Source organism: Chiloscyllium plagiosum, chromosome 5 (assembly GCF_004010195.1).
Source record: "Chiloscyllium plagiosum isolate BGI_BamShark_2017 chromosome 5, ASM401019v2, whole genome shotgun sequence".
NCBI classification, from domain to species: domain Eukaryota; kingdom Metazoa; phylum Chordata; class Chondrichthyes; order Orectolobiformes; family Hemiscylliidae; genus Chiloscyllium; species Chiloscyllium plagiosum.
The window spans coordinates 33349249-33376664 of record NC_057714.1 but is presented as its reverse complement, the minus strand read 5'-3'; the positions used below and the strand labels follow the sequence as shown (position 1 = coordinate 33376664).

The following is a 27416-nucleotide window of genomic DNA, read 5'->3' as shown; positions in this document are numbered from 1 at the left end:
AATAATGAAGCTTTGGAAAGCAGTAAATGAAGTGAGATTAAATAGTAAAGTCACCATAGTCCTAACAGACTATAGGGCCGTTTTCTCCTTAGCGAGAGATGACTTGTGATGGTTTAACCTGAGGGTCACTATGCCTCCGAAAAGGGGAGACATTAGATGGAGAGACCTTCAGGGCACTCTCAACAGGAGTACGATTTTAAGCTATGATGCTGGTATCACTCTGCATTACAAATCAGCCATTCAGCCAACTGAGCTAACTAGCTCCCACTGAAAGCTAATAGACCTTTACAAATCTATTAAATAGGCAAATCTGGTGGCCCGAAGGCCAACAAATAGCATGAAACAGTTGGATTGGGATTTCAGTATATCTTGCTTATCTGATTTATCTCTGAGCAATGCAGAGGTGACTAGTTCTCAATCCAAACAGTTGTTTTTGCAAAACTTTATAAAATTTGGAACATGTCGCCATTTCACATACACATCTTTACAGGACCCTCAGGTCTCTCATATTCTGTGCAGTTAGCTGCTTGACTCATCAAATATATACACCGACATAAGCAATTAAATCCTGTACAATGATTCGATATCATACCAGCATAAACAAACAAAAAAAACTAAATCCTAAGAAGTGTACAAAAACAACAGCACAATCTCTCCACTACCATCCCACCACCCCTTCCTAAACCAAAACATTATATCCTTTTCCAGTAGGTATTGACACTCAATTTTTCTTAAAATCACAGGTTGATATTTTCCTCTGGCAACAGAAATAGTAACTGTTATTCATGTGCAAGGCTCAACAATGGGTAAAGGCAGACCATTTAACTGTTAAGTGATTTGACAGCCAAGTTTAATCCCACTCATGCCCTATATTCACACGCATGCACAATTGCTCAAGATCCCTGGAAATCTAACAGAATAGAAAATCCTGCCAATTCTACCCTCCTGAATCTAAGACCACTAAAAGCAACGAAAATACTCTGAATACTGTCACTGCAGAGATCAATTAACTCAACACAAAGTAGAGATTGTATTTGGTGTTTGTGGTTCAGAAGCTCATTGTTAGATTTAATAAATCATCAGCAATCTAAGATCAAATTATTCCTCAACTTCATTCTGTGTAAAAATAGCCCAAATGCCCCTCATGTCTAAGTTAAACAGCAACTCATTCACTATTGTCTCATCACCAAATCCTGTACATTTTGAAATAAATGACACTTACTTGACTAAGAACATCCTGCTTCTGAGGAGTTGGGCAAGCAAAACAGAGAGAGAAAGTAAAACTAGATTAGCATTTACAGTAGTTAAACAGTTAGAAAAGCAGAGAACATAATACAAAGTGATAGCAAATTAACTTGCAGTAAATAATGTGAGGCATTGTTAGATGAGAGCTGTAATGGAAACTGTGACACAAAAATCACCAATGTCTGCTCAACAAATATATCTGTTACTGCACAAGAAGAATGACTTAAGTGCAGCTTTACACATGAGATTTTACCACTTTTAATCAGAGCAGTACAAAGAAATCCCTTGCAATCAAAACTCCAGATTAGCTGGTGTTGGCTATGGTTGATAAGGGCAAACTAATTCAGGAAAGCGATTACTTTATGACAACAGAATATCCAAGTCCTTCTCATAAATGGCCTAACAGTTGCCTGCAATTATCACATAATGTAAACATAAAGCATTTAAGTAATAATTATTTTTTTCTATTAGGCCCTATTCTAATTCCTCACCAAAAGTATTTCAGCTGTATAGATACAAAAAATAACTATGATTTAGTACATAGAATTCAGTCCATGAAAAAGTAATGGTCTTGTTCAACCAACTCACTAAGTGCTTGTGTTAAATGATATCCTGAGAGATCTGGGTCATTGGGGTAGGAACTCCAGTCTTCAAAAACTTCCCCATAAGTTAATAGAGTTGTGAAGGAGAAAATTTAACATTTTCAAGGTGCAAAACACCACAGATTTAGAATTACAGAATTGTTACAATGTCAAGAGAGTTCATTTGGACAATCACATCTGCATGGTCTGTCCGAATGAACATGTCACTGAATGCCTTCTATCTGCCTTCAACCCTAAACCCTATACGCTGGTTGTCTAATTCTCTGCTGAATGCCTTGATTGAACCTGTTCCACAAATGTGCTCAGGTGCTACATTCCAGATTCTAAACAGTGGTGCCAAGAACTATGTACAGTACTCCAGGTGAGATATAGCTAGTGTTTTTACAAGCACAACATAACATCCTTGGTCTAATATTTTAGGAACCTATTAATAGAATACTGTGATTTTTTTTTATTTACTGCTCTCCCAACCTGTCCTATTACCTTCAATGACTTATGCATGTATACTCAGTGTCTCATTTCCAATATACCACTACTTGAAACACTAAGAAGAAAGCCAGGAAGTGTACAATTATTTTCATCATAGCCTGGCATTACTCTGTTGCCAATAGCCACTGATACTACAGTACTTTTATCTCAGGTAAACTAAAGAAAGACTTACATTTACTTAACCCTAAAAATCTCAAATTACTTCTGAGTAAGTTAAGCATTCTTGCAGTATAGTCACTGATGTAATGTCAGAAAATAATGGCAGCCAATATGTGCACAGTAGTATTCACAAAGCAGCAAAATACTAACAATCAAATTGTTTTAGTGTTATTGTTTATTAAATAAACATTCTCCAGTCAACTAGAGAGAACTTCACACCGCTTTTTCTTTAAAGAAAAAACATGGTATGGGCCTTGAAAGTCCTCAGAGTCGGCAGGGAATTGTCTCTCATTTTAAATAAACTCACCTCAGACAATTCAGTATTCTTTCTATGCTGAGAACCTGGATCTGGGACCCACAACCTGCAAACTCTTGGTCAAAAAGTATAATCTTTCAGGAACAATATGGCAGGCAGGAAGAGGCCATTAGATTGTTACCATGACAGAGGCACATGCTCAATACTTGTTAACCCCATTCCAACCTTAGCCGTCGCCCTCTCAGGAGAGAATGACCCCCTCCCTCTCCGAACCCTTCACTCAATCCCATATCCCTTTTGCTGGAATCTGCCAGAGTCCAATGTCAACCACTTCACGTGATTTTTGAAATTTTTGCCTCAAACAGGTTGCTTTACTTGATGCAATATGTATGTCATTTCCTCTAACACAGGAAACTGAGCGCAGACTCTGTGGCATTGAAAATCTGTTAATAATTAAGGAAAAGTATGACAAATGCTAGAGATCTGAAGTATAAATAAAATATGAGAGAGACACCCAGCAGTTTTAGCTGCAATTGTGGAGAGTGAAGGAACGGAACATTTTGACCTCGATTTAACACTTCCTCAAAACTCCAACATAGTTACAGCTGCAAATTATGGACTAATATGACATTCATGGCCTGACATTGAGTTTTTAGTCACAAGAAGGAGCACGCTTCTAATACCATGTCATGCTTCAGGTGATCCCAGGGTAAGGTGCAATCCGAGAACTTTATGCCCTCTGGTTGTAGGGGATGACATTATGAGCAACATCTCTTAAAGGCAATTGACATATTGACTGTTGGACACAACACAATTTCGCGAGCATTTTCCTCGGGAATTGTTGTAGACTCTGTGGAGGTCACAACTCATAGTGGCATTGCTGGGACAAGAAAGCTGCCAACCCCCGGGTGGGGTGGGAGATGCAGAAGGAAATTGAAGTCCACCTGAAGACAACTAAAGTCCAGTGGTGGTGAGCTGCTCAGGTAGAGGCAGGCTCTCCTCTGACTTTTTTGGCAAAAGGTAGGGGTTGCTGTCATGGCCCTGGAGCGCTCTCAACCATCTTGCCAACAGTGTAAAATTCTGCCCTGTCGCTCACAGGCAGGATTGCCTCCACTATACTGCAACTGATTACCAATGAAGTGCAGTCATTCCAACCACCACAATATATATAAATGCCCACAGGCCAAGATATTGCCTATACAGCACTCATACACTTCGGAAAATTCTGAATTGTTGTTTCAAGTATTAGAGCTGAAATAGAAGAACAATCTTATTCCAAATTTATCAACTTGCAGAGGCAGTGAAGAAATGTGAAACAGTTGAGAAATATTTTAGCGAACAAAAAACTCCTACATAGTATGAGAACAAAAACAGCATTACTCAACAAATTGTTTCACACTAATCACACTCAATAATTCCTTTTTGTTATACGATTGTATGCATAATTTTCTTTCACACTGAACTTTTCTGGCCCTTCTGTAGTGTTATGAATAATTATAGTTCATCAAATTCAAAATGTTCAGGGCAGCAATATATACATTACCAAACTCTGAGGAAGACTGTGACTAGGAAGATTTAGTTTAGACATGGGACTGTGAACACACGCAACAGGATTAAGTAAAAATAGCTAAAGCCTCATTAAAAGTAAAGCTTAATGAAAAATAGAAACTCAGGTGATTGAACACTTCAGGGAAAGATCATTCATGTGGTGCTGAAATTACAGAAGGAAAGGTAGACTATGAAGAATCCATGTGAGAAGTGAAATAGGACAAACTTTCATTAACCACAACATGGTCCATGATTTTGGAGCGGGTAGATCCAGGGCAGGTCAGAAATTTCCTGAGTCCATTCTCCCCAAAACCAAGAAGCATAACTGAGAGATAAATTCAGCACACAGATCCGTTCCATTATTCTGTCCAATCTGGCAAGCAAATGGAACACAGGAACCTGTGTATATAGCTATTCCATCATTCTATTGCAATGGCAGAGTTAGAAATGAAAGAAAGCAAATTTTGTGCTCTGGATTCCAGTTGTAGGTAAAGCGTTGGAAAAGGTTATAAGAGATAGGATTTATCATCATCTAGAGAGGAATAAGTTGATTAGGGATAGCCAACACAGTTTTGTGAAGGGTTCGCCATGCCTCACAAACCTTATTAAGCTATTTGAGAAGGTAATCAAACAGGTGGATGAGGGTAAAGCCGTTGATGCAATGTATATGGATTTCAGTAAGGTGTTTGATAAGATTCCCTACAGTAGGCTATTGCACACAATATGGAGGCATGGGGTTGAGGGTAATTTAGTGGTTTGGATCAGAAATTGGTGAGCTAAAAGAAGAGAGAGTGTGGTGGTTGATGGGAAAGGTTCATCCTGGAGTTCAGTTACTAGTGGTGTACCACAAGGATCTGTGTTGGGTCCACTGCTGTTTGTCAATTTTATAAATGACTTGGATGAGGGCAGAGAAGGATTGGTTAGTAAATTTGTGGATGCCACTAAGGTCGGTGGAGTTGTGGATAGTGCTGAAGGATGTTGCAGGTTGCAGAAAGACATAGATATGCTGCAGAGCTGGGCTGAAAGGTGGCAAATGAAGTTTAATTTGGAAATGTGTGAGGAGATTCACTTTGGAAGGAGTAACAGGAATAAAGAGTACTGGGCTAATGGTAAAATTCTTGGTACTGCAGATGAGCAGAGAGATTTTGGTGTCCATGTATATAGATCCCTCAAAGTTGCCACCCAGATTGATAGGGTTGTTAAGAAGGCATACATTGTGTTAGCTTTTATTGACAGAGAGATTGAGTTTTGGAGCCACGAGGTCATGCTGCAGCTGTACAAAACTCTGGTGCGGCTGCAGTTGGAGTATTGCATACAATTCGGGTCACCGCATTATAGGAAGGATGTGAAAACCTTGGAAAGGGTTCAGAGGAGATTTACTAGATGTTGTCAGGTATGGAGGGAAGGTCTTATGAGGAAAGACTGAGACTTGAGGCTGTCTTTGTTAGAGGGAAGAAGATTGAGAGGTGACTTAATTGAAACATATAAGATAGTTAGAGGGTTAGATAGGGTGGACAGTGAGAGCCTTTTTCCTTGGATGGTGATAGCTAGCATGAGGGGACATAGCTTTCAATTGAGGAGTGATAGATATAAGACAGATGTCAGAGGTAGTTTCTTTGCTCAGTATTAGGAGTGTGGAATGCACTGCTTGCACCAGTAGTAGACTCACCAAATTTAAGGGCATTTAAATGATCATTGCATAAACATATGGATGAAAATGGAATCATATAGGATAGATAGGTTTCAGATTGTTGCACCAATCTGTGGAATCATCGAGGGGCTGAAGGGCCTGTACTGTGCCATTATGTTCTATGAGTCACAAGTCACATTAGAAACTCTCAAACCCGAGTAGACGTCATCCCCAAATGGAGGGGCAGCTGAAGTTGACCCGATAAAAATCCATTAATTACATTCTTACAACCTCAAAACAGACTGACCATTGTTCTATTTAAATGGTCAGATCACACAACATTCTTTAAATAGGTGCATTGGTTATTCGAACCAAGATAACACAGCAATGTTCCAGGTAAATGGATTAGCTTTGATCAGTATCTTGTGAGAATATCAAAACTTCTTCTGGATTTGATCTATTTTACGGCATCTTTGAAAGACCAGCCATTACAACATGATTGTTCAATTCATCCAAAACTATATCATCCAAGGGTCTAGTGTGCTGAAATTTGATTGCCGAATTGGACAGAATGTTGTAGACTGTGAAAGAATTTTACCACAGGTTATATTTGGACACAAGAAAAATCCAGAAATGTGCTTAAATGTGGCTTGAATAAATTTACACTCTTCAGTTCATAAATCTTGCTGAACAGATGAGCCAAATCAGATACTTCCACATCCCAACAAAGAGATATGTGTTGCTGAAACCTTTGGGCCTGCATTCATCAGGACTAATTCAACAATGCCAAAGGGTGTACTGGTGACAGTGAAGGTTATTTCTGTCCTGGAAAATGGCAGAGGGATGAGCAGCCAGGAAGCACAAACTGAAGCAACAGTGTCATTGATCATAAATATGATAAAAGCCTGTAGCGTTGGCAGCAAGGTACTGGCATGGACAGAGGATTGGCTAACTGGCAGAAGGCAGGGAGTAGAGATAAGGGGGTCTTTTTCAGGATGGCAGCTGGTGATTAGTGGAGTTCTACACCATTAACTTTCTACATTAACAATCTGGATGAAGGAACTGACAGCATGTTGCCAAGTTTTCAGATCGAACAAAAATAGGAGGAGGGATAGGTAATGTCGAGGAAGCAGAAGGCTGCAGAAGGACTTGGACAGGCTAGGAGAGTGGGCAAAGAAGTAACAGATGGAATACAATGTGGGAATGTGTGAGGTTATGCACTTTGGTAGGAAGAATAGAGGCATTTTCTAAATGGGAAAAGGCTTCAGAAATCTGAAGAACTTAGGTGTGCTGGTTCAGGATTCTCTGAAGATTAACAAGCAGGTTCAGTTCTCGCTGCAAAAATCTCAGCCTCGTATAAGTACCTCCCTATTTCTCCCCTTTTTTAAGCTTTGACAACCGGTCAGTTAGACTTTAAACGTCAACTCTTTTCTCCCCTTACAGATGCTGCCAGGCCTGCTGAGATTTTCCAGCATTTTCTCTTTTGGTTTCAGATTCCAGCATCTGCAGTAATTTGTTTTTACTGGGTTCAGTTGGTAGTTAGAAAAGCAAATGCAATGTTAGCACTCATCTGACAGGACTAGAATACAATAGCAGGGATGTACTGCTGAGGCTGTATAAAGTTCTGGTCAGGCCACATTTGAAATGTTGAGAGCCATTTTACATTCCATATCTAATGGAGGATGTTCTAGCATGGGGAGATGGTCCAGAGACGGTTTATGTCAATGTGCCTGGAGATGAAGGGTTGTTAAGGAATCTGGGTTCTGTACTCAACGGAGTTTTGAAGGATGAGGGGGATCGGAGTGAAACTTACAGAATACGAAGACAACTGGACAGACTGGATGTGAAGGTGATGTTTCAAAGAGGAAGAAAGACTTGTGTTCATTCCCAGAAAGAAGAGATGACCCTTTAAATCTGGGATGAGGAGGAATATCTTCAGCCAGAGTAGGCATGCTATGCTTCAGTTACACAGAACATCAATGAGACCATATCTGGAGTACTGTGTACTGTACTTATCAAAATACTAATGGAAGAACATTAACACATTGGAAGCAATTCAGAGAAGGCTCAGGAGACTGATATCTAAAATGAGGGGGATTTCCTTCTGAGGAAAGGATAAACAGGCTCGCCCTACATCCTGTGGAGTTTAGAAGAGAAAGAGTGACTTAACTGAAAGACATAAGATTCTGAGGTGTCTTCACTGGGTGGTTGTTGAAAGGATGCTTCCCCTTGCAGTAGAATCCAGAACGAGGGTCACAGTATAAAAATAAGGGGGTGTCCGTTCAAGATGGAGGAGAGAAAAAATAAATTGTGAGAGAGTTTTGTCTCTTTGAAATTCTAATCCTCAATAGGCAATAGATGCAGCATTATTAAATACCTTTAAGCCAGAGGTAGATGGATTTTTGATTACCGATGGGATGAAAGATTATCGGATATGCCAAGTTGAGGTTAAAGTCAGATCAACCATAATTTTATTGAATGATGGAGGAGGCTTGAAAGGCCCAATGACCAAGTCTCCATCCTTGGTCATATATGTCATTGGAGAATGGAGGCCTTATGGGAAAGAGGCAGAGAAGGACTTTCCTCTACTAGATGTAAACCACAATGTTGATTCTATGTCCATATTGTGTCTCTTTTGTTTAATCTTCATTTTCCTTTATGTACGCAATGTCCAGGGGATGTCAGTGGAATAAAGAACCCCTGCTTCAGGATCACAGAGTTGTCCATCTGTTCAAATCTAATTTTAAACAGCAGCTTAAGGAGAGGGCTGAATGTTCACTCATTAGCAAATTGATTTGCCATGACCTTTGAGATATTTATGAGTGTTCACAATTTATCTGCAAAATTGGCTTATTTGATTTAAACTCTTACGTTTGGAAGTGCATTTAACAAGGATCAAATTGAGGCAGATATGAAGAAGGCCGAATGCAAAATGCACCTGCTGGCAGAAACTTCAGGTCAGAATTTCATCCACATGTTGTCGTTCAGCTGGCAAGGAATGGTACAGATAGCAAGCAGGGAGGAACCGAGAAGATTTAACACAATCAATCAGAACTGCAAACATATGCAAAAGACTAAATGAATTATTAGAGCCAAGTGATGGGAATGAAAATCAGCTACTTCAGTTTGTGTACTGCTTCATTTTTCCAATTAGTTGTCAACTGAACAGAGTCAGAATAGATGTGGAGAATTGCTAGTCAATGGCATCAGGTAAATCTCCTTCTCTAATACCTTCAAGCTATTTCTGCAGCACTACAATAGCATGTAAATTCTCTGAGACGCTTGTTCAGTTCCTCTTGCATGACTTAAATCTTGCATTACAGAGGAGCAATGCACAGAGAGCATGCGAAAGCCAACTTTTAAAATCACTGTTATTCCTACTATGCTTGTTCACGCAAAATATCCAATGTTGACTAAAACAACTCTCTCCCAACTTCCTTGTGTCTGACTTAATTCTCCATATGGCTGTGCACAAAAGTAGTTCTGTGTGTATATGTCAGTACCTTTTACTGTTTCAGATCTTAAATGTCCTGTTTTAGTTCACAGTCTCAGTCTGCGTCTGTCTCTTTAAGACAGCCTCTTAGCACAAAGTGGAGGTCCTTTCTGATTGGTTTGCTTCAGCCTTTGCCAGAATAGTAACAAACTTGACAACAACAATGTTAGTTAACATGGGCATTCTTTTACTGTTGCAGTATGTGCCTACAAGATTGGACTTGCAAAGAACTGCTGGTCCAGATAGCATTTATCTGAGGTTATTCAAAGAGATGGGAACTCTTATGTTCACTGATATCAATGATTATTCTGAAGGTCTGGAAGGAGACTCATGTTCTATCCATATTCAGAAAGAGAAACAAGTCAGAACTGAGACATTAGAAATGTATGCCTTCAAAATGTCTGATATTCATGAGTAATAAGGGTCTTGAAAAATGGGTTTTACCAACTCAGTGAAAATCAACCCTATATTTATTCTCTTATTACAGATCCATCCCTTTGCTTTTCATGTATTCCAATTGCTTTTCTGCAGTCTTGGTTTCCAGTAATCATGCTGGTGTAATCTTCATTTGATCACCGCCTCCTTCTTTTACTTAACAGAAGACAAAGTACATGTAAAACCCACACAGAATGACAATTACAGCCCATGCTTTTAAACTTTACACTTCCAGCCTTTCCAAAACAATGTTTTTGATTTTGAACATAATTGTGGATTTTCAGACTGAGCATGAGTGGAAACAGAAATGTGCAATCGTTATCAAATTCCTTCTCAAACAAGAGAAGAAGTGCTGTGCATGAAAATGTTGGCATATTGGGTGCAACTTTGGTACCCATGACTTTTCTATGTGCCTGGATGAAAAACTGGTTGTCAAAGATGAAGACGTTGCGATTGAAGATAAAACAGATGAGTTCTAGGACAGTGCTCAGAGATTGGTGTTGAGTACTGAGGCTGTTGCCGCGATGCCATCATTGTGGGGGGTGCTGGTGTAGAGTACTGAAATGTCCATTGTGACGTGTAATGTTCCCATTTGATTGGTCTGTGGGTGCTGAGTTTCTGTAAGAAATCCGTAGTGTTGCGACTGAAGCTGAGGATCCCCTGTACAATGGGTTCAAGAGGCCTTCAACATAGCCAGAGAAGTTCTCACACAGGGTCCCACACACCTCTACTGCTCACCTTTAAACAACCACCAAACCTCAAACAGATCATTGATCGTAGCAAACTGCCCGGCTTTCAGGACAACTCCATATAACCCTGTCACAGTAGGCACTGCAAGTCGTGTCAGAGTGTGGACATGGATACCACCAGTATGCATGGGGACACCTCCCACCATGTACATGGCAGGTACTCATGCAACTCAGCCAATGTTGTCTATCTCATATGCTGCAGGCAAGGATGCACTGAGGCATGGTACATTGGAGAAACCGAGCAGAGGCTACGGCATTGGATGAATGGGCACCGCACAACAATCACCAATCTTCTCTCTTCCTTCCTCTTGGCTGTTTCCAACTTGCTTCTGCTTGTTGATTGCTTTTGACTTACTTGATTTTCTTATGGCTATTCTTAGATCAATGGTTTACGATTTCTATGAAGTTTACACTTTGCAAATGTCTGTTCCATCACTAATGAGAACGCAGGACCTAGAAACCAACCTTTGAAGACTATAAACATGAAACATACATACCAGCTGTGCCACCAGTCAGAGAACTAACACTAAACTCCAGTCAATCCAGTGAGGAAACATGGACTTTCCAGCCTGTGCTGGTGGATTATCAACTCGGCTCATTAATAAATCAAATGACACCCATTATCAACGGATGGTTGTCATCCAGAGACGAGCAACTACCAACCGATCAAAGGATCAATGTGGGACCCCAGATCAAAATTGAGTGAAGGAAGGATGGGGATCATTGGGTCAAGGTCACAGGAGGCAGTGGGGAGTTGGGGAGGGGACCAACAGGGCTGGAAGTAAGAGTCTGAGGTGCCTTTCAGTATCCTCTCCAATGATGTCAGAGTCTCAATCAGGTACTGAGCCACCAGGGTTTGTTGGGCAACCTTTCAAGGATGTGGGAAAACTGTACACCCCCTCCCCTCTTTATACCAGATTCACCAGGCTACTGCACTGGACTCAGGGATAATGGGTGTCAATTGGTGCATCTTAAGCCTAATTAATATCCCACCGGTAGGGGCTGGGAATGCCATATCAGACCCTTCCACCCTCTCATTTAATCTGAGAGGTTTTTGTATTATAAGGGGCTGCTATATGACAAAATAAAACAGTATATATCATCACAGAAAGTGATGCATCACCACATGACAGGAATACAATCTTGCTCTCTAACATCATTACGTTGTTACTGTAAAAACTGTATTTGTGAGTGACTAGCAACAGGCTTTGTTGAATTTAACCATATACAAGAAATGGCATCCTACAGACCCAAATTTCAGTTCTACGTCATCTAACATCACGAAGACACCATCTTTCACACATGATCAGAAATTACATTTCAAGTAGACAATTAAATATCCTTTACTATTTGGTAAGGTTCCCCACGGTAGGCTATTGCACAAAATACGGAGGCATGGGATTGAGGGTGATTTACCAGTTTGGATCAGAAATTGGCTAGCTTAAAGAAAACAGAGGGTGGTGGTTGATGGGAAATATTCATCCTGGAGTTCAGTTACTAGTGGGATACCACAAGGATCTGTTTTAGGTCCACTGTTGTTTGTCATTTTAATAAATGACCTGGATGAGGGATTAGAAGGATGGGTTAAAACATTCGCAGATGACACTAACGTCAAGAGAGTTGTGGATAGTAACAAAGAATGTTGTAGGTTACAGAGGGACATAGATAAGCTGCAGAACGGGGCTGAGAGTTGGCAAATGGAGTTTAATGTGGAGAAGTGTGAGGTGATTCACTTTGGAAAGAGCCATAGGAATAAAGAGTACTGGGCTAATGGTAAGATTTTTGGTAGTGTAGCTGAGCAGAGAGATCTGTGTCCATGTACACAGATCCCTGAAAGTTGCCACACACGCTGATAAGGTTGTTAATAAGGCATATGGTTTGTTAACTTTTATTAGTAGAGGGATTGTGTTTCGAAACCATGAGGTCATGCTGCAGCTGTACAAAACTCTGGTGTGGACGCACTCGTGGTATTGCGCACAACTCTGGTCACCGTATTACAGGAAGGATGTGGAAGCTTTGGAAAGAATTCAGAGGAGATTTACTAGGATTTTGCCTGGTATGGAAAGGAGGTCTGAAGAAAGGCTGAGGGACTTGAGACTGTTTTCACTCGAGAGAAGAAGGTTGACAGGTGACTTAATTGAGACATATAAGACGATCGGGGGTTAGATAGGGTGGACAGTGAGAAACTATTTCCACAGGTGGCAATGGTTAGCCTGAGGGGATATAGCTTTAAATTGAAGGGTGATAGATATAGGACAGATGTCAGAGGTAATTTCTTTACTCCGAGAGTAGTACGGCGTGAAAAGCACTGCCTGCAACAGTAGTAGACTCGCCAACTTTAAGGGCATTTAAATGGTCATTAGATAGACAATAGGATGAAAATGGAATAGTGTAGGTTAGATGTGCTTTGGATTGATTTCACAGGTCGATGCAACATTGAAGGTCGAAGGGCCTCTCCTGCACTGTAGTGTTCAATGTACCAGGGAATTTATTAGTTTCCTGATTACTGTTTGTTGTGTTGTTAAATAAAAAATAGTTTTTTCATCATTTCTGAGCAGATTTCACAGATTTCCCTCAGCAACACAATGACACCAAGAATATTCAAAGTAGCATCCAATAATATTATAGTTTAGACATGGTGGATAGAGACAAGCTTTTTTCCCAGGGTGAAGGATTCAATAACGAGAGATCATGCTTTCAAGGTGAGAGGTGGAAAGTTTAAGGGGGATGCACTCGGCATGTACTTCACACAGAGGCTGGTGGACATTTGGAACGTGTTGTCAGCGGAGGGGATAGAGGCAGGCATGGTAGATTCATTTAAGATGCATCTGGACAGATGCATGAGTAGGTGGGGAGCAAAAGGATACAAATGCTTAGGAGTTGACTGACAGGTTTAGACAGTACGTTTGGATCAGCTCAGGCTTGAAGGGCTGAAGGGCCTGTTCCTGGGCTGTAAATTTTCTTTGTTCTTTGTTTAGTTACAAAATGGGTGAACCCCCATGTTCCCCATCTCTCTCCCCCTGACCCCCCCCCCCCCCCCCCCCCCCCCCAAGTAGGTTATATTAAGTCAAACCCATCTTCTCCATTCTATATATGATTCCTGATGGCTCTACAACTCAAATGTTACTTTGCAGACATTTTCAGTTACACTGTTTTGTTTTAGTTAAAGCCTGAGATTCATAGCCTGTATGTAATGAGGCAAAAAGAGGAAATAAGACAGAATGGGCTGGATTACATATTAATTTTGACTAAAACTTGACAGTAAATTGAGACTGGGAGGTAATGGAGACACAATTTTGGCATTTATTGAGAAGAATGATGGAACAGATGGAGGCAGAGAGTGAAAGATATTCATGTGATGTTTGGCTGCAGGGTAGGTGACATCATAAGGCCTGAGCAGCAATAGAATTTAGCCTTTCAATACCTCTGGACAGGCAACTGTGGTGTAGAGTGAGGAGGAGAAGCTGGTCAACTTTGCTTTGTGTTGAAGGGGAAGGGGAAGTTTTATCTAATATGGAGAAAAAGTAAAAGGAAGACTTAAACTAAGAAATATTGAACACTGAACCCATGACCTGGGGAGAACTTGCAAGTATTGACTTGATTTGTCACCACCGTCCAGTTCAGTGCAGTGTTGACTTGGGGCACCAACCTGACAGGCAAGCAGTACAAGACCTGCCTACTTTCTATCTGAGTATCAGGGTACTCTTGTTAAAGAAATTTTAAATGAGCAAAATATACCCACTTTCAGTTTGAACAAATCTGAGTAAGAAAATAACTTTGAGGGCATTCACTCTTCAAGTAGTGGACAGAAATCCACACTTCAAATTTACTTCTCTGCACAAATACATTGGCAACCAGCCAATAAAATTCAAACAGGTTATCAGAACGGTGTGGGTATTAAAATGAGGAAATAGTGTACATGACTTGATTGCAGCCTGTTCTTAAAATGGTGCAGAATGGCTGTGATGTGTCATTGCCTTTTAGAAAATTATTGATTCTTAGTAACAACTACATTTTTTTTTAAAAAAAGGTCAGAAGTGTGTCACAGTAAATTAACTGATGCATTATAAATCTCTCAAGTCAAAACTTAAAATTATTTAGCCTCCAGGATGTTACCAAATGGCTGGCAGATAGACAGACAATCTTCAATTAGTTAATTCCAGTAGCAAATAGAGATAGACCACAAATCCCTTTTTATGACAGCTGAATCCAGAATATTCCTACTGTGACCAAAATAGCAAGCACAAATAACAACAGACTATTTAATTTTCTGGAGGTCAGGCCCTTAACGCTTCACTTGCCACAGTTGAGACTTCCCGAGAAGCATACTCATCTATTAAAGCCAAAAGAGAAAGTAATAACATTGCCTATCATCAGGAAATTTCAAAACTATGCATATTTACAAAAAAAAAATGTTCTGCTGTAAAAATTTCACATACATAGGACATCCCAAAGCATTTGCCAACATTAGTACAGTCACTAATGTAATGTCGTCAAAAACAGATGGCCATATACTAAAATGCTACTGGACTCGAAACTATCTAGTTAAATTATTATTAGGAATTTCTTCAATATTGCTCATCTGCAGGCATAATTAAAATAGATATCGAACAAAAACTTCACTTTCAAATCCCACACCAAAGATTTTAACAAAAGGATGTATACTGACATAAAACTTAACCTTAGTTCTTTATTCCAAGTTGTGTCTGCAGGGTGAAGGTCTGCATGCAGTGAATATGTTGGTCCCACCACCATCCCACACATCCCCTCAAAGATATGTCTCAGCCTACCCCTCAGAATAGCATCCCTTTTTTTAATGTGATCCTTGGATGTGTGCATCACTGGCTGGGCCACCAGTTAATACCCACCTCTAATTAACCTGGAGAAAATGGCAGTGAGCAGCTTTCTTGAACGGCAGCAGTCTTTGGGATCTAGGGACACCCATATGGTGTTAAGAGAATTCAAACGGTTTAATCCAATGACAGAGGAAGAACAATCATTATTCCAAATCAAGTTGCTGTCTGACTTGGATTGGAACTTGTAGGTGCTGCTGTTCCCATGTTCTTCTGCTGCCCTTGTCCTTCGAGGTGTTAGAGGTCATGAGGTTGAAAGGTGTAGTGGAAGAGTTCTGAGAGTTACTGCAGTGTGTCTTGTAGATGGTGCACACTGCTAACCCTGTGTTTAATTTGTAAAGGGAATGAGTGTTAAAGGTTTTCGATGGAGTGACAGTCAAGTGATTTGCTACTTGTTTTGGATGGTGTCATGACTGAGTGTTGTTAGAGCTGCATGCATTCAGGCAGTTAAGAAAAGCCCATGGCAATCCTGACTTGTGCCTTGTAGATAGTGGACAGGCATTTGGGAGGTAGGGGAGGAGTTACTCATTGTAGACACTGTTTTTGTCCTTAATCAAGTGTGGTCGAGGTATGCCCCAGGAAGTTGATAGTGGTGAATTCAGTGATAGTAATGCCACTGAATTTCAAAGGGGGGAGGTCATTGCCTATGCAGCTTGATATGGTTGGACCTAAACCCTGAAACTTCTACAATGATGTCCCGACACTGAGATAATTGACCTCCAACAATAACCACCATTCTCCCTTATGCTGGATGTAACTTGAACTATTGGGAGCTTCTCTCTCCTCCCCCTCTCAAAACAAAATCCTACTGACTCTACTTTTGCTAGAGCTCCTTGATGCCACACTTGGTCAACTCTTCGGATGGTCAGTGTGGACCTGTTGGGCCTAATGGCCTGTCTCCACACTGTAGGGATTCTATGATTCTAAATGCTTCCTTGATGCTAATGGGAGTCACTCTTACCTCACCTCTGGAATTCCATCCTTTGCAGTGGTAATTTTATTTTGCATTTACTGAACTAACTATTCTTCGGGTTCGTTGAGAGTGATTAGAAGTTAGGGATACTTTTATTAAGTGGATTTGTATTCAGTGAGAATTTCTAACTCAGAGAGCTGGTTTCTATTCAGTCAAGGGGAAAAGATGACTTGAGTCTCTAGTTCTTAGTTATCCAGCACAATCTTGTTATTCTCAATTTCAACTTGGTCATTAAAACAACGTAGTGCAAGAGAATGGGCTGATTGCATCTAGCAAGGCAAATCCATTTTCTTTAAAATCACAGTTTCTATCCTCAACTCACCATGGTGCCTAATACGGTGGGATGGTTCAAAGATGACAAAAAGTTAGTTAAGATTCTGGAATTCTTGCGACAAATTGGTTTCAAGCTAAGTACACAAACTGTTGTGAAACACACATTGTTGTAAAAGGAGTCAGATAGTTGCATAAAGAAATGAATTCCAAAGAATATGGGGAATGAACAAGGGTGTGGCATTTCAAAATCTTGGTAACTGGTAGAGAGAAATGTTTGTGCAGATCAAATGATCTGTTCCCATGATACAACATTCAAGAAAGGCAACCACCTTCAAATCTGCATGGCATACTTCATTGCCATTTTAAATCAAGTGAACTACTGTTTTGATTCCAATAATCATCATTTGATTATTTATTTTATCTTGTTTCATTGCTCTCTAAAATGGATTCATCAATTCAAATATCAGTGTATATTTGAAAGCTGCGAATTGGTAACATCAGATAGCGCTGAGATTTTTTTAAAAAATCCTTGTCAAAATGTTGCAAGTGTCGAGCTTTCTAAAGAGTGATGAACAACCTATTGCAAATTCATCACTTCCTTTTCTGAGCCGTTCTGCAGTATGATCTAAAATGACATCTTTGAAACAACATGAGCTATAATTATTCTGATCAATTTTCGTCTACCAAATTGAAATGCAACAAGATTCTGTCATTGTAGTGTTTGACATCTTGACTACAGCTACTTTTTAATTGAGGGATAATATGGGTATTGAATATTTACCATACTATTGACTGACAGACTGTGTGTAGACTGAAGATATATTTATAATGAAAAAGCACCGACATTCTCCATATGGTGCCTGAATCTACTTTTCTGAACAGACATTTCAGAAAAAAATCCATCAATAAGGCATGACAAGGACACCAACAAGCATAAATGTCAAAATCAATGATGCAGTCAAGATTCTGCTGAAAGAAGAGTCAATACAAAATGATTCCAATTAAGAGCGAGTATGATAAGTGACAGAGACATACAGATGTAATGTCGTCTTTACTTCAAATTGCAAAATTCATGTCAATAAATCTGAATTAACAATCCAGGAAAAAACGACCATGGAAATTGATGATTTGGTACAAAACCTAACTTGAACATTAATACCTTCTAGAGAAGTGAACCTGTCATACTAACTCAGTCTGGCCTATATGTTGCATTAGTTCCAGACAGAGTAGTTGACTGAATATCATCGAAAGCAGCCAAAAAGTTAATTAGTTTTATAAAATCAAACACAAAAAGATTTGCAATAATGGATGGAAAAATGATACGCTCCCTAAATTCTGAGACACTAAAGAAATTGGAATACATGTGTTTATTTCCTTTCAGTGTTCTAATATTTATTCCTTGACTGAGAAATGAGAAGTCTTGAGTGTAGTGCTGGAAAAGCACAGCAGGTCAGACAGCATCTGAGAAGTAGGAAAATCGATGTTTCGGGCATAAGCTCTTCTTCAAGAATGAGAAGACAGAACATGAGTCTATGATGTTTCTCTTAATATGGGCAACATTATATGAAATGTAATATAAAATACCTGCTCTGGATTATACTTCACAAGTGTACCAGCGCCATGGAATTCTTCTAGAACATCTTTAAGTTTCTTTGTGGAGTCTAAAAGAAAAGATAAAATGGTTTTAGTTTTTCTAGTTTAGCATACAAAAGGCAGAATAGAATTTTCACAGAACAATAATTATGGGTTTTCTACAGATCAGAAGTTCTGGCATACTTGTCTAATTCTGAATCTCCGATGAAGAAACAAGTCAATTAGAAAAAGAGAACAACTCCAGGGTTCACAATCAAAACATAAACGGAGGATGGATAGGAAATGCAGAAATTCATGGAATCATAACAGAGATTTTTGTTTTGCATTATAATTTACAAAGAGGTTACCAAAAAAGTGTTGGGAAAAGAAGGCAATAGTGAGATCTGTATAGTATCACTGAGCTGAAGATGAATTAAAATATCCACTCAGAAGGTTTTCCTAAATTTGTATAAACAATATTAAAATGTTACCTATTTAGGAAACAGTATCTTGAAATAGTCCACAGATTACATACAAAAGCTATATTTATGACCATCTTAAAATGTAAGGTTGTGATTAGAAAGTATTTGTTGAACCTTGCTTCCGTTTATAATCTCTAGTTTTCCTTGGCTGGAGGCTACCTCATTTCTGTACATTGTTTGTGTTCAATTAGCTCTGTCATGGCCTTTAGAAATTAGACAGAAATGCCTGATATTGAGAATCAGTCACCTCAACTGGCTGCTGTTCTCATTTCCTAGAAGTATATTGCAACCTTTTCATTGTAAACAAGTCAAATCTTTAGAATTCTTACAGTGTGGAAACAAGCCCTTTGGCCTAACAAGTCCACACCGACCCTCTGAAGAATAATGCATCCAGACCCATTCCCCTACCCTATATTTACTCCTGCCTAATGCACCTATCCTACACATCCCTGGACGTTATGGGCAAGGCCAATTCACCTAAACTGCACATCTTTGGACCGTGGGATGAAACTGGAGTGCCTGGAGGAAACCCATGCAGACACGGGGAGAATGTGCAAACTCCACACAGGCAGTCACCCGAGGCTGGAATCAAACTCAAGTTCCTGTGCTGTGAGGCAGCAGTGCTAACCACTGAGCCACTGTGCCGCCTTAGTACTCCCTTCCTAATAGCATGTCTGTGTGACAAAGACTACACTGATTCAATTATCTCCAGACAGAGTTTTACAGATGGGCAATAAATGCTGGTCTTGCCATGAACCAAAGGAAAAACAGAAACATATTTCTCTTCAGGGGAAGATCCAAGTCATATCATCCTATGTGAGTGTAACAAAGATGAACCCTTCCCCATTGCTCATCTTGGCCTGTGGCTTTTGACATTGTTTGCCACATCATCCTACTCCAATGTCTCTCCACTGTGGTCCAGGTGGTTGGGACTGTTCTCACCTGATTTCATTCTTTGCTTTTCAATAGTAGCCAAAGAATCGCATGCAATGTCTTTTCTTTCTGCCCCTGTATCATTGGCATAACCCAACATTTTGACATGCAAATGCAGCACCCAGGAAACATCTGAAGTCAGTATTAGGTTTCACATGGAGGAGAAAGTGAGGGCTGCAGATGCTGGAGATCAGAGCTGAAAATGTGTTGCTGGAAAAGGAAGAAGGGCTTATGCCCGAAACGTCGATTCTCCTGTTCCTTGGATGCTGCCTGACCTGCTGCGCTTTTCCAGCAACACATTTTCAGCTTAGGCTTCATATGGACAATTACAGCATCCAGTTCTACCTCATGACCAGCTTTCTCAATTACTCCACCATTGCTGAATTATTAGACTGTTCATCGAAAATCAATGAGCATAAATGCCTTTTAAATAAGCATTGGGAATACTCAAGTTGTTTTTACTCCAGTCCTGTTTCAAACTTCATTCCCTAGGACCTGTTAAGGAGAAGTGTTATCAAAAGTATTAAGCTATTATACCATCAGCTGGATATAGCTGGAATATTTCAAATAAACACTTCAAAGAAAAATGAAACAGTCTGACAGTAGCTAAAATACTGCACTTGTGAAGAGAAATTGGATTTTATAAGGCAGAGTTTGCTGAGAAAAAGGTCACGTAAAACAGGTGCAAAAAAGCTGATGGGTTCTGAAATAATAAACAATAATAAAGAAAAATTGCCACCAGACAGAGAGAAAACAGAAATAACCCATTTCTTCTTGCTTTGTTTGAAACATCTCTCAAAGCTGAACCATCCATTTGAAGGCCCATTGGAAGATTTCACTGCTGCAACTCAAGAGTTCTTATGGGAAAATTCCAAATCAACTCAACTGTATTGGAGAGAATGACAGACTAATTCAATCCCAACAATAGCAGAACTGCCCCAGTAAGAAACTCCATAACCAGCAGATACCTCATGAAAAATGGCCTAAAGCTGGTAGCACACCGCTGAACAACCCATAAATAACATTCTTTCCTAACTTGGGAAATGACAACATTTTCAGATCTGGTATGAAGTTGAAACTTTATTGCTGGAACAGCACAGCAGGTCAGGCAGCATCCAGGGAACAGGAGATTCGACGTTTCGGGCACAGGCCCTTCTTCAGGAATGAGCAGAGAGTGTTCAGCAGGAGAAGATAAAAGGTAGGGAGGAGGGACTTGGAGGAGGGGCGTTGGAAATGTGATAGGTGGAAAGAGGTCAAGGTGAGGGTGATAGGTCGGAGTAGGATGGAGGCGGAGAGGTCAAGGAGAAGACTGCAGGTCAGGAAGGCGGTGCCGGGCTGGAGGGATCCGGCTGAGACAAGGTGGGGGGAGGGGGGATGAAGAAACTGGTGAAGTCCACGTTCATCCCCTGCGGTTGGAGGGTTCCCAGTCGGAAGATAAGACGCTCCTCCTCCGACCGTCGGGTTGTTGTGGTTTGGCGGTGGATGAGTCCAATGACCTGCATATCCTCGGTGGAGTGGGAGGGGGAGTTGAAATGCTGTGCCACAGGTTGGTTGGGTTGGTTCGTCTTACAAAGATCTGGTATGAAGCAGAGTTTACCTTTATTTGCATAAATCTAGAGAACGTTTGTTGCTTTTGCCATAATTGGAGCTGGATATATTTGTATATTTTAAGACTTGCGTTTATAAGTTCACCGTCTTTGAGTGACAATTTGTGAACACAAATCATTCTTTACTTGTTCACTTAAGGAACCTGGCTGTCTGAATCTTTCACCAAGCGACTGACAGTGAAGTATACATTTTTTGAATTCGTAATAATGACCCCCTATAAAATCAAACTCCATTGTAATTAATCCAGCAATGGTGTGAAGAGAGGTGTCAGTTCATCACTCCTGATTCAGTCATAACACTACTGATACTAGCCCCTTCTCTGGCGAATATACTGAGATTAAATCTCCTGTTCGCAACCTTGTTAGCAACTTGGAGTTCAAGTTGAACTTACTACCTTACACTCATGCCATCACTAAGATTACCTGTTTTCACTTCACTGACCCAAATTCATCTCCATCCCAGCTGATCTGCTTCTGAAGCTTTTGTCATATCTGGACTCAACTATTCTATAACAGTCTGGGCAGGTTTCCCATATAGTATCCTGCGCAGAATTGAGGTAATTTAAAAATCTCTGCTGCCTGTGTCTTACCTTGATGCAAATCCATTTTTTCCTATCACATCTATGCTCACTGACCTACATTAGCTCCTACCGAAGCAACATCATGATTTCAAACTTCTCCTCATTTTTGTAAAGACTTTCACTGTCTCACCTTTGTGAACTAAGAATCTCCTTGTTCTAAGATATGAGTACTGCTATAACCCTTGTGTCTGTGCTGTATAAGGCAATTGTTCAAAAAATATTAAATGTTGAAGACTCCAGTAAGGTCCACCCAATATGATGATGTCAATTGGACTTGAGTGGAGGAAGGAAGAACATCATAAATTCGCAAAGACATTTAGCAACTTTGTAGCAATGTTCAATTTATTAATGAGGTGTCAACCTGGTGAAACTACAGCCTAGGAGTAAGTGTATGCAAATAGTGCAAACAACTTCCAATTGTGAATGGTGAAGGACAACTAAACAACTAATAGGAGGTGGGGGAGGTTTGTTCACAAATATCCCCATCTTCAAAGGCAGGGAAACCCAACCTATCAGTGCAAAACCAAGGATAAAATTATTTACATTCATCTTCAGTCAGAAGTACTGAATGGATGATCAAGGAGAAAGTGAGGTCTGCAGATGCTGGAGATCAAAGTTGAAACTTTATTGCTGGAACAGCACAGCAGGTCAGGCAGCATCCAGGGAACAGGAGATTCGACGTTTCGGGCACAGGCCTTTCTTCAGGAATTTCCTGAAGAAGGGCCTGTGCCCGAAACGTCGAATCTCCTGTTCCCTGGATGCTGCCTGACCTGCTGTGCTGTTCCAGCAATAAAGTTTCAACCCTGAATGGATGATCAACCTATTTCCAAGCTACCTAACATTAGCTGATCTTCAAACAAAGCAATTCATTCCACATGACATTAAAAAAAATGGCTAAGGCACTGTATACTGAATATGTTATGAGCCCTGACTGTATTTCAAAATAGTACTGAAGACTTGCATTCTAGAACCAGTTGCACCTCCAATCAATATAACTACAACACTCCCATCTATCCAATAATGTGTAAAATTTGCACACACAACAATACTGGCCAAAAGTGGGATAAATTGAATCCAGTCAATTACTGCTCTCTCAGCCTACTCTCAATTATCAGTAAAGTGATAGAAGAGGTTCCGCCAAGGTGATTTGGCTTCTGACTTTGTAACAACCTTCATCTAAATATGGAAAAAGAGGGTTGTACCCCAAAGGTAAGGCAAGAGGGACTGTTCTGAACACTGAGGTGACATTTGTACTACAAGTTTGACATCAAGAAGCACACATAAAACTAATATCAATCGGAATTGGGGGAAGTTGGCTGTGATTTGAAGTAAATTATCTCACTCATGGGACATCACTGCCTGGAGAAACAAGTGGACATCAGGCATTCATGAGTAAAATGAAAAATCCCGGAACAAGGTGAAAGCTGTAAATTAGCAGCACATCACTGGATCCAGCTTAACACAGCTGTCACAGCCTATCTGATGATGTTTTAAGAACTTGTGGGTGAAACACAAAGCATGTTAGGATCTCAAACAGAACCTGAGCTGTTATCCTTAAGTCTCCTTAAAGACTTCTGAGCAAGATTTAACTTATAAATGTAACATTATATTGAGCTGCTATCATACAATAAACTCCTTCTTGCTTAAACACAAAAGCCTTTTTTCATTAGCACTTTTCCACTATCGCTGTAAACCAAGTTGGCCCTTAGTCCTAGTCAAGGAAAAAGGATGGTGGCAGAAAATTATTCAACCACAACTTGGTGGTGGTTGGGATCAGGCAGTATCCAAGGAGCAGGAGAATCGACGTTTTGGGCATGAGCCCTCCTGAAGAAGGGCTCATGCCCGAAACGTTGATTCTCCTGCTCCTTGGATGCTGCCTGACCTGCTGCGCTTTTCCAGCAACACATTTTCAGCTCTGATCTCCAGCATCTGCAGTCCTCACTTTCTCCTAGGTGGTTGGGATCACAATGTCACAACATTGAACATCCTCAAATTTAATATCTCCACCAATGGCGGCCACACTTTCAATTATCCAAGCTCTAGACTACTTGCCACTCACTTTGGCTCTCTAACTCATTTCCTCTTTTATGGTCCTTAAAGCGCAATCTCTTCACCCAAGCCAAGTAATATCTACGAGCATCCACTCCTTCCACCACTGATGCTCATTAGCAGAAGTGTGTACTATCTACACAATGCACTGCAAAAATTCATCAAAGCTCCTCAGACTGTACCTGCCAAACCCACAACCACTTCCATCCAGAAGAACAAGGGCAGCAGATATATGGGAACACCACCACATTAAAGTTCCCCTACCATTTCTTCACTGTCGCTGGGTTAAAATTCTGGAATTCCCTCCCTAATGGCATTGTGGGTCAACCCAAGCAGATGGACTGCAGCAGTTCAAGAAGAGAGCTCACCACCAGCTTCTCAAGTGCAACTAGAGATGGGCAATAAATGATGGCCAACCAGCAATGACCACATCCCACAAAATGCATAAATTAAAAACACATATCAAATGAGATTCTGAAGGGAAAATGTCAAGAGCTGGGCAGGAATTTAAAAAGGAGATTCTCGAGAGTAGCAATATCTGGATTACTCCCAGTACTACGAGCTAGTCATGATAGAGCAGATGAATGTATGGCTGAGGAGCTGGTGCACGGGAGAAGGAATCACATTTTTAAATCATTGGAAACTATTCTGGGGTCGAAGTGACCTGTACAAGGAGGACGGATTGCACCTGAATTGGAAGGGGACAAACATACTGGCAGAGAGATTTGCTAGACCTGCTTGGAAGGATTTAAACTAGTAAGGTGCTCTGGGAGGAGTGGGGGGACCCAGGGAGATAGTGAGGAAAGAGATCAATCTGAGACTGGTAGATTTGAGAAAAGAAGCGAGTTAAACAGACAGGGCAGGCAGGGACAAAGCAAAGAACAAGGTAGGACTGATAAATTAAACTGCATTTATTTGAATGAAAGAGGCCAAACAGGGAAAGCACATGAACTCCGGGCACGGTTAGGAACATGGGCATAGGATATCATAGCAGTTACTGAAACGTGACACAGGGATGGACAGGTCTGGCTGCTTAATGATCCAGGATTCAAATGCTACAGGAAGGATAGAAAGGGAGGCAAGAGAGGAGGGGGAGTGGCATTTTTGAAATGTGAGAATACAGCTGTACTGAGGGAGGATATTCCCGGAAATGCATCCAGAGAAGTTATTTGGAACTGAGAAATAAGAAAAGGATGATCACCTTGTATTATATTGTATTATAGACTCCTTAATAGTCAGAGAGAAATTAAGAAACAAATTTGTAAGGAGATTTCAGTTATATGTAAGAATACTAGGCTGGTTATGATAGGTGATGTTAACTTACCAAACATAGACTGGGACTGCCATCGTGTTAAGGGTTTAGATGGAGAGGAATTTGTTAAGTGTGTACAAGACAATTTTTTGATTCAGTATGTGGATGTAGCTACTGAAGAAGGTGCAAAACCTGACCTACTCTTGGGAAATAAGGCAGGGTAGGTGACTGAGGTGTCAGTGGGGGAGCACTTTGAGGCAGTGACCATAATTCTATTAGTTTTAGAACAGCGATGGAAAAGGATAGACCAGATCTAAAAGTTAAAGTTCTAAATTGGAGAAAGGCCAATTTTTATGCTATTAGGCCAGAACTTTCAAAAGCTGACTGGGGGCAAGTGTAAAGGGACGGCTGATAAATGGGAAGCCTTCAGAAATGACATAACGAGAGTCCAGAGAAAGTATATTCCTGTCAGGGTGAAAGGAGAGGCTAGTAGGTATAGGGAATGCTGGATGACTAAAGAAATTGAAAGTTTGGTTAAGAAAAAGAAGAAAGCATATGTCAGGTACAGACAGGATACATCAAGTGAATCCTTAGAGGAGTCTAAAGGCAGTAGGAGTATACGTAAGAGGGAAATCAGGAGGTCAAAAAGGGGACATGAGATAGTTTTGGCAAATAGAGTTCAGGAGAATCCAAAGGGTATTTACAAATACATTCAGGACAAAAGGGTAACTAGGGAGAGTATAGGCTGCCTTTGTGTGGAACTGCAGGAGATACTAAACAAGTATTTTGCATCGGCGTTTACTGTGGAAAAGGGCATGGAAGGTTAGAATGTAGGGAAATAGATGGTGACATCTTGAAAAATGTCCAAATGATATTTGGATGTGTTGATATGCATGAAAGTGGATAAATCCCCAAGAACTGGTCAGGTGTAGCCTAGAATTTTGTGGGAAGAGAGGAAAGTGATTGCTGGGCCTCTTGCTGAGATAAGAGCTGAAAAATGTATTGCTGGAAAAGTGCAGCAGGTCAGGCAGTATCCAAGGAGCAGGAGAATCGACGTTTCGGCCATAAGCCTTAGACCCGAAACGTCGATTCTCCTGATCCTTGAATGCTGCCTGACCTGCTGCGCTTTTCCAGCAACACATTTTTCAGCTCTGATCTCCAGCATCTGCAATCCTCACTTTCTCCTCTTGCTGAGATATTTGTATCATCGATAGTCACAGATGAAGTGCCGCAAGACTGGAGATTGGCTAACGTGGTGCCACTGTTTAAGAAAGATGGTAAGGACAAGCCAGGGCACTATAGACTGGTGAGCCTGATGTCGGTGGTGGGCAAGTTGTTGGAGGGAATCCTGAGGGACAGGATGTACATATATTTGGAAGGGCAAGGACTGATTAGGGATAGTCAACATGTGCATGCTTTGTGCATGGGAAATCATGTCTCAGAAACTTGATTGAGTTTTTTGAAGAAGTAACAAAGAGGATTGATGAGGGCAGAGCGGTGGAAATGATCTTTATGGACTACAGTAAGGCATTCGACAAGGTTCTCAATGGGATACTGGTTAGCATGGTTAGATCTCATGGAATACAGGGAGAACGAGCCATATGGATACAGAACTGGCTCAAAGGTATAAGACAGAGGAGGGTGGTGGAGGGTTGTTTTTCAGACTGGAGGCCTATGACCAGTGGAGTGCCACAAGGATCAATGCTGGGTCCAGTACTTTTCATCATTTATATAATGAATTGGATGTGAGCATAAGAGGTCCAGTTCGTAAGTTTGCTGATGACACCAAAATTGGAGGTGTAGTGGACAACGAAGAATGTTACCTCAAATTTCAACAGGATCTTGATCAGATGGGCCAATGGGCTGAGGAGTGGCAGATGGAGTTTAATTTAGATAAATGCGAAGTGCTGCACTTTGGGAAAGCAAATCTTAGCAGAACTTATACACTTAATGGTAAGGTTTGAGGGAGTGCTGCTGAACAAAGAGACCTTGGAGTAAAGGTTCATAGCTCCTTGAAAGTGGAATCACACATGGATAGAATAGTGAAGAAGGTGTTTGGTATGCTTTCCTTTATTGGTCAGAGTATTGAGTACAGGACTTGGGAGGTCATGTTGCGGCTGTACAGGACATTGGTTAGGCCACTTTGGGAATACTGCGTGCAATTCTGGTCCCCTTTCTGTCAGAAGGATGTTGTCAAACTTGAAAGGGTTCAGAAAAAATTTACAAGGATGTTGC

At 40.6% G+C, this 27416-nt stretch overlaps 1 protein-coding gene across 8 annotated transcripts in view; it reads right to left on the bottom strand.

Moving 5' to 3' along the window:
* Positions 1–27416, bottom strand: part of dgkb (diacylglycerol kinase, beta) — a 788800-nt gene that overhangs the window by 639554 nt on the left and 121830 nt on the right. For 7 of the 8 annotated variants that reach the window (XR_006311661.1, XM_043689831.1, XM_043689832.1 and 4 more), the window contains exons 3-4: positions 18290–18366; positions 1223–1243 (exon numbers count right to left, since the gene is read on the bottom strand). Coding sequence is in view for 7 of the 8 variants with exons in the window: in XM_043689831.1 (XP_043545766.1) it covers positions 1223–1243; positions 18290–18366 (98 nt within the window). In the remaining variant the exon portion in view is untranslated. The remainder of the gene's footprint in view (positions 1–1222; positions 1244–18289; positions 18367–27416) is intronic. The other variant, XM_043689838.1, reaches the window with a different exon arrangement.